The sequence below is a fragment of the Mangifera indica genome, chromosome 18 (genome assembly GCF_011075055.1).
Source record: "Mangifera indica cultivar Alphonso chromosome 18, CATAS_Mindica_2.1, whole genome shotgun sequence".
NCBI classification, from domain to species: Eukaryota; Viridiplantae; Streptophyta; class Magnoliopsida; order Sapindales; family Anacardiaceae; genus Mangifera; species Mangifera indica.
Window position 1 is genome coordinate 12,782,215 of NC_058154.1, and position 10,399 is coordinate 12,792,613.

Below are 10,399 nucleotides of genomic sequence, written 5' to 3' on the forward strand. Positions count from 1 at the left end.
ATCTTCCAAACATTGATTTAAATCAAACTGAACGATAAATTTTAATCAAACTAATTTGTTTAATCAGTTTGATATGGTTTTAAAAACACTAAAATAAAGTTGAATAAAATCAATTGGTTTCTCTCAAGATCTATGTTAACAATTCTAAGATACAATAATAATCGAATGGTTACAATTTAAAATATTTATCAAGACAATGAAATTATGTACACATTTTTGAATATTTGAATATATAAATAATATATTATTATGTGATTATATAATTTTAAATTAAAGATAAAGTAATATCTAATTAAATGATGACACATTTTATAATACAATTTTTTGAACCAAGAAAATTGATCAAAGCCAAGTAAATTAGTTTGGGAAGAGAAGCCATTGGCAAAATCTAAACCCGACCCGACTCTAAAGTACCGGCCTATCATAGGATAAAAAAACTCTTGTTGGAGGCCCATGTTGAAAACAGGCCTATAAGGCCTTGGCAACCCAGTTGGCCCATAACCCATAATGTCGCGCTTGAGAATGGGCTTCTTGTGCATTGAGGTGCACTCAGTCTCACCCTCATAATAACGGCTCAGAAAGAGAGTAAGAGGCTCAACATAGTCATCAAAGCTCAATTTTCCCATGACCCAAATCACATCTTTGACAACGGTTGTCTTACGTTTCTCAAAGGGCCAAAGGACTATTTCCCACCCAAGGTATATTGGTTTTTCAAAGTTTCTCTCATAAATTTTAAAAATTTCATTTACTTACCTATAACCATTTAAATATGTTAATTTTAAGGATAAAATCATTATTTTATATTTAATATTAAAAATAAACTTAAATATGATTTTATTTTCCCCCCTAAATTTATAAAACTAACTTTTCTCTCATAAACCAAGTTTGAAAAAAATCACATTTTCCCCCTAAGGTTTAGTTTTAAAATCTGGTGCCAATGTCAATAGTCTCTTCTTCCTAATAGCTCCCCTTCCTCCGATGACTTACCTCAACTCCACCCCAACCGCTCCGGTGTCTAGAGACGTCGTTAAGAGGTTGGGGTAGAGTTGAGACAGGCCCTTAAAAGAAGGGGAACTGTCAGGAAAGAGAGATGATTGACAATGACATTGGAGAAGGTAACCATATTTTGAAACTAAACCCTAGGGGGAAAATATGATTTTTTTCAAGTTTGACTTGAGGGAAAAATGTTAGTTTTTAAACTTTTAGGGGGCAAATGAGATAAATTTTTCAAAGACTATGGTTCAGTTAATTTTAATTAGCTATGGGTGGGTAAATAAGATTTTCAAAGTTAACGAGAGGAACTTTAGAAAATCAACATACCTTGGGTGGGAAATAGTCCTTTGGGCTTCTCAAAGTGACAATGTTCAATAGCTTTCATAGTAATGACGCTAATGTAGACATACTCATGGACAGTCCCCTTGGCATCATAAAAAATCTTGGTGTCCAACACATGATTTGTATCACATTACAGAGAGGCAGGTATTGGTCTAGCTCGTGAGTAACACATAGTGGCGGTCGAGAGATTTGTTGTCTAACTGAGTTATTATTGTAATTGCTAGTAATATTATTGTCGTTGATGACAGTGTCTGTGGCGGCAGCGGCCAAGGTGTATCCATTCCTTGAATGAATGTCCAAATCTTAATCCAAAAAGAGATGTGAGAATAGCAGTAAATATGACCATATGATAATAAAACTCCATAAAAAGTCATTAGAACAAATTAGAGGATATTAATTAAAATAATTTTTTTTTTAATCTTTTATATATATATAATCTCCTTTGTTTTTACTATACATATATACCTATTTTTTAGTTTGATTTTTCCTTTAAAAAAAGAAAAATCTCTCTTCAAAAATCAACGGTTAAAATACTGCAATTAACATCAATTTGAAATAAAAAATTAGTTGGTCAACCGATTTTTTATTTAAAAAATGAATGGCCAACCAATTTTTCTAATAAAGAATTAATAGTTAAAATATTGGTTGATTGCCAACTAACTTTTTAAAAGAAAATCAGTTGGTCGGGTAGACAACCAATTTTATTTAATTAAAAATTGTTTGATCGGATTGTTGATTGATTGACAAACCAATTTTTAGAAATTTTAAAATTTAAAATTGATTGGTCAGGTGATTGGCCGGCCGGTCATGCCCTGTTGGCCAACCCATTCAACCAATCCCAAATTTCAGAATCTTCTCTTTTTAAAGACAAAATCAAATTAAAAAGTAATTATATTTGTATAATAAAAAAATGCAGCTATATATGTATAAAAAACAAAAAAAATAGGTATTTTAATTAACATCTCCCAAATTAACCCTTAAAAAAAAGCTCATTAATGTCACTAATAATTGAATTTGAGTTAAATTAAACTGAACATAAATATATGTTGGTTCAAGCTCAACTCATATAATAAAAAATTTGTTATCCAACTTTTTCTATAAACTTGAAGATTACTTGTATTCAAAAACCGATGCCGATCTAGATAAAAATGATTTCCCTAAATAGAACTCCATTTGATCCAAATTACTCGAATTTGAATTTGAATTTTCATCAAACAAGAAAAGTTCAAGTCAAATATTAGAGTTGTCTTCATAAATAAACTGAGTTTAAATCGATTCAATCATTCAAGTTCAAATTGACCCAAATCAAATCTAATATTAAATTATTTTCAAATCGAGTTTAAGTCGTAGTTTATCAATCTTAAACTGACTTTCTTATGTTCAAACTTATTTTAGGCTCAACATAGATCAAATCCATCCCAATCTCTAAAGCTACAAGGGTGATATATAAAGTTGATCTAGCAAGTACACAAGAACAAGCTCTCAAGGTGTAAATAGAGAACAACTTATGTTGGTTTTTAAATAAAGCAAAGCCGTTTGAATAATACTAGTAATCATACAAAAATGGAAGCTTATTAATTAAAAAGAATAGTAAGAAGTTTTCATAGATGTACATACTGTTACAATCATGGCATTTTGTATACAAGATTTCCGATAATTAGGAATAGGATTTGAGTTGAACCAAACACAAATAAGGGTTAGCTCAAATTCAGAATATCTAAGTCGAGCTTGAGCCAGTAAACAAAAACGTTATAAACCCAATAACTCGAGTCGAATTACTGAGCTAGAGTTTCAACTTTTGTTCAGCTTGAAGCTCTTTCAAGCCAAACATGAATTTGAGTCTGCGTTTACTCAAATCCATCTCTACCTATACCTTCATTGTTGTACCAGCTCGAAAGAAATAATTAAATCATAAATTAGTTCATATCTGTTTGATTTGTGCAGCATAAAACAAGTCATCATCAATCTCACCAGAAGATGCTTGGCCGGGCAATGGATCATTTGTATTTTCACCAGAATTCAGTGAATGTTCTGCGTTGGAACTTTTGCTGTTGTCTTGAGCCCCCACCTCTACTTTGGATTCTACCAATTTGGTCTTCCATTTGATTCCAACCGCTGCTGCTTGATCAGCGAACAAGACTTTAGAGATGGGTGAACTGCAGATTTCTTTGTAAATTTCATAACTAGAAGCACGAGTATTTCCACCTTCCAACAGTTTTGCGAGAGGATGCAAAACCAAGACTGTGTCGTTACTTTTCTCCAAACTTTCCTTCAACTCCAGAAATTGGGGAACCATTTCTTTCTTTCTGAACTGAACAAACACTGCAGTTTCATCAATGTGATACACAGTAGTCACGGAGGTTGAACCGAGGGCCTTAGAGATGCATTCTCTAATCTCCCAAGCCTTGAGTTTGGATGGGAATCCCCATATTAGAACAATGTGACTGAACAAAATCAGTGGGTACTGGTACTTTTTGTTACTAGAAACCAAGGATAAAGAACTCCGTTTCCCCGTGCTTAGATTAATAATGTCCCCATTTGTCCAACTAAGATATAGAAGGTTGATGTGCTTCTGGAGTTTTTCGTTGAGTGCCAAATTTTCTGAGGATGAATGGAGTGTAAAGTCAATGCCAAGATGACTGCATGCTTGAGCAAAGACACACCCTGTCATGAAAGCATCATATCCAGCTTCATGCTTGACTCCAGAGTTCCAGTTGGAGGATCTGCAGATATACAATCTCAGTGTAAAAGGACTTCAGATGTCTATTCAATCCAAACAAAAATGACAGTAGCATTTAATTCATTTTTTGAAAAAAAAAAAATACCAGACAAGTTAACATGCCTGCCAAAGATACCATATAACTTGAAGACACATCATCCACACACATGGCCACACGTATCAGAAATAAAACTGGGAAAAATTATAAAAGCATAATGTGCCTTAAATTTTGAAGAATTGAATTCTAGACTTCCTAAATTTATAATGATAGTAGGCTATATTAAACACCAAACACAATACCTTTTCAAATTGCAGCTGGTGCATTTTAATGGAAGCAAGCAATACAAACTTTCCAATTAGAAGAGATATCAATTGAAGAAAATGAAAATGGAAAAGCTAACCTCATATCATCCACTTCAACCTCCACTTTCACACGCTGTTGAACAAGTAGATGAGAGCTTTTAGAACCAAGAGCACTCTGTGGACATAATATAGAAAATGCCGAGGATAATGAGGTGCTGGATTTCTTCATCCGTTGTAGTAGTAGATTATTGGAATTCAACAATATTTTGGTGTCAATGATGTGAGGAAAGTATTTGTTAACAGAAGAAATGAATTCTTCAGCAGTCAAAGGAAGAGCCCCTAAGAACTTGTCGTAAATATGTGCAACATCTGTATCATAAAGATTAAATATCTAAATCACAAATTGTATAAATAACTGCCTTCATGATCTCAAATTGATATTCATACCTAGGAAGCAATTGTGACCAACAATCAACTTCTTTTCAGAGGAAAGGCAGTCGATAACATGGCGAAACCCAATTGCAGCCCTTATCTTCATCTCTATGTCTCTATTTCGCTCATCCTTCATCTCTTTCTGCAGAAAGATTAAGGAAACACTAACTTCAATAAGATGCATATGAAAGCAGAAACAAAATTGGGAAAACAAAGATTTTGCAGTCAAATTTTCCTTTTATGATCTCCCCACAACTATCAGCACAAATATTATCATCAGTGAGATGCCTAAATCCCAGAAACTTCACATCCTAGTTTTGCATTGACTTTTCACACCATTAATCCATCCAAATTATTTACTATGAAAAGATTTCAGCATTAAAATTTTAGTTCCACTGAATGGAAGCTATTCAAACAAATTCACCATATAAAATTTTTCCCTATATAGATAAAAGTTTGCATTGTAGAAACATCTAGAACATTCATGTGTATGTTATCCAGGGATCTTCCTAAAAAGTCATTCTTACCATAAATAACTTCTTATCATCATCTGAATCAGTATACACCACAAGTTGCTGTGAACACGAATTTTCCCCACTAACACGAACATAAACAAGATCTTTGAAATGCTTGTTTACCACCTGCACATTTTTAGCTTCATTTATTAGACATGACAATATATGCAGTAACTCTAAGGTAAATCCATTACCAAAAACGAAGAAGGAAATATTATATATAGTAGAGGTTAAGAAAATCTTAGGAATGGATGATCATTAGGAAAAGCTAAACCTGTTAGACAAATTCAAGAGTAAACTGAGAAATAAAAAGACTGGCTGGCTCCCAGCTCAAAAAGATTAGCAAATAGTTCAGGAGTAAATGACCAAATTGGCAGGCAGTGTTTTGCAACATGTTGGTCCTTATTGGTTACTAATTAACACTGCATAAGATGAAAAGATAGGTGGTGCAAGCAGAATACTCTAGGACAAGGGAAAGACAAATGTCCCACATTATAAGTAGAGGACCCTCCTGTAGAACCATAAAAAAAAAGGGTAAACTACGAACATAACACACTAGATTTCTCAAGTAACCAACAAGATCAGAATGAGCTAACAGACTCTAATAATGATGTTCAACAACAAATTTTGGAACTTATGTGAAGAAAGCTTAACACTCGAATTTAAACATTGCAACTCAATTTGGAAGGCAAGAGTTCCTCCCAAAGTTTAAGTGTTTCCATGGATTCTAATTCAAGGAAAACTCAATAAAGCTGACATCATCCAGGTAAAGTATCATCAAATGTGCCTCCCCCCTCATTAGAGTGTTATGTGCAACAATATTGCAGAATCTTCTAACCATTTGTTCCTCTATGCCCAATGGCTTCACGACTATGAGCAAAAGTTTGAAGAGAAGACAATTTCCAATGAGTTACTCCTAGTTCTTGTTATGATTCACTTATGGAGAACTCTAATTTTGTTGGTAAAGGAAATAAAGACCAACACTCAGAAATTGTGTGACTCACGTTTTTGTGGGCTATTAGGAGTGAAAGAAGAAGAAACTGAATTTCTATGGGACAGCATCAAGTTCTTGGCATCTCTTTGGGCCTTTGTTTCAAAAGACTTCGAGGACACCTCTTTTTTTATTTATCCAACTTAATAGGTTAGGTGCAGTAAGATAATTCTGGTTTTTAGGACTTGTCCATGCCAAAGTATCTCTCTTTTTTGGGTATCTTTTTACACAGGCTCTTGATACTACTTGTAAAGTTTTAGCCCCTTTTAGATGGGCTATCTTGGTAGGAGTGAATTTCTGGTCCACTTTCTAAGTTTTTTCATTAATATACATTTCTACATCTCTTATCAAAAGAAAAGAAAAAAAACCAGACATTTTGGAAATAATAACTCACAACTACATAGGAATTAAACAAAAGATAAGAACACAATACCGATTGAATCAACTTTAGTTGATGAGAAGTGAAACCATTAAGACTAACTGCTGGACGCATCTTACAGAAAATCGTTTGAAACTGTTGTTTTGAGTCATTTAAACTACCCTGAAATTCAGACTTTCCGTTTCTATCTCGTAATAACCGATCATGCCATTCTCTCAATCTGTTCTTCATTCTTTCAGTAAACAGAACATCTGCTATGTTGACCAATTGCATTTCTCTAGCTTCTTTCAAGTCACGCCATGAATCGAACAACTCATCCTCATATAAAGAATTCATGGATCTAAGAGCTTCCTCTTCTTGTTCTCTGGATAAATAAGATACCCCTGAGATTATTTAAGCTTGTGAATCTCATACTGAAAGCATCTTAAAAGACTAATTACGACACATTAGCAGGAGCTCATTAAGTCTACTTTCTACTGTTTAACAAATATAGACAAAAGAATAGAGCTTCACTGGATTAGAAAAAAAAAAAAAAGACATTTGGAATTCTTTAAGAAGAAACACACGATAATTTTCTCTCCTAGGAAGAACCGTATAGGTATTATTTTGCAAAAAGCACTTGCAACAGGCTCGTTTTAGTGGCTTTCCCGAATAGAATTTTTATTCGGAAAATGACCTTTACAAGCACCCCCCAAAAAGATATTTCCCCGTAATTTATACCAATCCTCAACCTTACCTCAAAACCCAAGCTTTAAAAATTTTCAAGGAAAACCCGCAAACTATACACGTACATGCATCAATCACCAAATAAAAAAAAACTACCTTCATGAAAACAGGCGTTGAAATCAAACTGGTACTTTGCCAAGAAATCCATTGATGATGTCTGACAAAGGAACTCATAAGCACGGCCATCAATCGAAACCTCTTGACGAGGAAATATGAAGAAATTGTGCCTGCAAAAAAAGACATCGTACCAAAATTGATCCCTTGAAATTTAATGGCAGTTTTTGAATATTATTTTCTGCTTACAAACCAAACAAGCGCGAATTAATTAATACTGAGAAGAGAAAAAATTTAACATTACGGGTGCGCGATAAAGGAGTGGTTGATTGGGTCCCATCGGAAGGGGCAAACACCGAACTGAACGACGGCGAACTTCTCAGCGGAGTCCTTGACTTTGAGGTAACGGACGTCATAACGGTCGAAATTGAAGGATTCGCGCCAGGGCGCGCTGGTGACGCCGGTCATTTCGAGGTCGACTGCGACGAAATCGGCGGAGCGGATGTGATAGCGTAGCGAGCTGAGCACGGAGTCGAAATTGGACTTCGTTACGTGTTTTAGAGGAAACGGCGTCGTTGACGCTGCCGTGGATGAGCAGTATGACTGATTCAGGGCGAGAGAGAGTGACGTCACCGGCCATCGTTTCTTCATCATCGTGTTGAATGTGGAAGAGGCTTGCTGTCTGGAGGTTTTAGAGAGGGATATGGAGACCATTTTATCAGCTAAACGGCATCGTTTTTCACTTTATTCAATAGATTTTTCCTATCAAATCCTGGTCATCAGTACATCGGGTATCTACCTATCTCATAATATTATATTATAAGTATGTTAAATTAATATAATATAATATGATAAATATTATCAATATTTATTAATATGTCCTTTATACAAAATAATGTAATAAATATATATTTTAATATTATTTATAATATTTTTTAAAATAATAACACATTAAAAATATTTTTTTTTAATAAAAAATCATGTAGTGCCTACACATCTTAGTTCTCTAACTTTAGAAACAAAAATGTAACCAATTATTTTTTACTCTTGTTGTGTTTTATAACCAGAACCAAGCCAATCCAATGAGACTTAGTGCCAAATTCAATTTGAATCATGATTAAAACTCATCTACCCATTAAAATGGATTGATTTATGAGTGAATCTAATAAATCGTGTAAAACATATGATGGATTCGAATTGAATTAATTTAATTCAAATTCATTACTCAACTTACTTAACTTAAGTTTGATTTGTTTATTTCTTGATAATATTGTTTATCGATCTAACGATATTGTTCACTCTATAGACAATATTATTTATTACGTTGATAACCTTTTAATGATACTATATTTCATTTTTCAATAAACTCAAACTCGAGTTAGGTATTAAATATTTAATCTAAACTTAAATTAACTTTTATCTTAACTCAAATGTATCTCTAATTAAATCATGATTTAATCATCGGTCATACTAGTTTAATCATCATATTGATGTCAAAATATGAAATGTCATAGTTTACCACAAATATTTTAGCTACAATTCAACACATCTAAGCGAGCATGGTGATAAAATTTACCCGCAAACATAAAGATCAAGTTCATAATGGATTGATAAATTATATTGAAGTGCACCAAGAGTACATGAGTTCGTTACTTAATCTTAATTTAATAATATGTTCCCTTATAAGGATTGAAGTAGATATGTAATAAAGGCACCATCCAATGGATGTTTTGCTATGTTAAAGCAACGAATAACAATATTTAATATAAATATTCTCCTTTCAACATCAAGTTTGAGTCTTATCTTATCAGTTTTGAGATAATCTTATACTAATTTTTTTGTATTCAAACCGATCTTGAATTAGATCTTGTTGTTGAATCTTGGGTTGTGTCGAATCTAGACCAAATACAAATAAACTTCATAATGGGTTGGGCCATTGGGCCAAAAGGCCCATATCTATTTCTAGTCCAACAAAATTTCAAGTTGATAAAAGGTTAACATTGAATAGGAAATGAGAATCCAATGGCAGAATCCATGTGCTACTTTCCATTATAATTTTGCAAGCAATGTGAATTGGAGCCAAAGAAAGGAATAAATAAATAATAACACTTTAATTTCTTTCCATCAACTTTTTCACCATTGAAATTAAAAAAGTAGTCTTTCTGAGGAATCTTGTTTTTCCAAAGTAACAAGGAAACCTAATGGCTTGGGCAACATATTTCTTAATATTTTAATTCAACAAAAAGAAGATAATGACATTTTTTTTCTCTTGAATGGATTGTTTATTGAGGGGATCAAACTTTTCAAAATTTTCAATTAAATAAATTAAATCTTTTATTTTTTTCATTAAATGTAATTGAATAAATAAAATTATGATTATTATTCTGTTTTATTTAAAAAATAAGATGGTTAGCTTGATATCTTTAATGGGAAAATATTAAAAATTTGGTATTTTAAATAGTCGAACTGAAAGTTTGTTATATTCAATAAGAAAATCTAAAAATTTTATCATTTCAATAAATTAAAATAAAGTTAGCTTATTTCAATAGAAAATAGAGAATAGTTCAATACCCAAAAAGGTGAGTTTGGTTTGATAATATTTTATTATCAACTATGAAAGAACACCGTAAAAATATATTATCTTGAAGATTATTGAATATAAATTATTATTATATTTGATAAAAATAAATACATATAAATAATTATTATATTTAGTTAGAGATAATAAAATATTACTATAATGTAATTTTATTTAAATATTTTTAGGTATAACTATTTTAAAATATATTTTATATTAATTGTTATATTAATTAAAATTGAGACTATTTTAGTTTTAAAAAATTAATAAATAAGAATAAAATTATAATAAAATCAAAATTACCTTAATAATATTTTAATATATAATGTGAATGTAATAATCAGATTCATAATTGATAATAAAAGAT

The 10,399-nt window shown here is 32.1% G+C and overlaps 1 protein-coding gene across 2 annotated transcripts; it reads right to left on the reverse strand.

Annotated features, from left to right (window-relative positions):
• Positions 1-2,891: 2,891 nt before the first annotated feature.
• LOC123201822 (poly(A)-specific ribonuclease PARN) lies at positions 2,892-8,230 on the reverse strand. Of its 2 annotated transcripts, XM_044617385.1 has the most exons (7): positions 7,759-8,230; positions 7,497-7,627; positions 6,729-7,057; positions 5,317-5,430; positions 4,805-4,931; positions 4,456-4,726; positions 2,892-4,058 (listed from the first exon to the last, which is right to left on the reverse strand). In XM_044617385.1, the coding sequence occupies exons 1-7, from the start codon at positions 8,166-8,168 to the stop codon at positions 3,257-3,259; spliced, it is 2,184 nt and encodes a 727-aa protein (XP_044473320.1). In that variant the 5' UTR covers positions 8,169-8,230; the 3' UTR covers positions 2,892-3,256. The 2 variants fall into 2 exon arrangements, with proteins under 2 accessions (XP_044473320.1, XP_044473321.1); XM_044617386.1 differs by lacking the exon at positions 7,759-8,230 and having other exon boundaries at positions 6,729-7,038.
• Between the last annotated feature and the right edge of the window lie 2,169 nt (positions 8,231-10,399).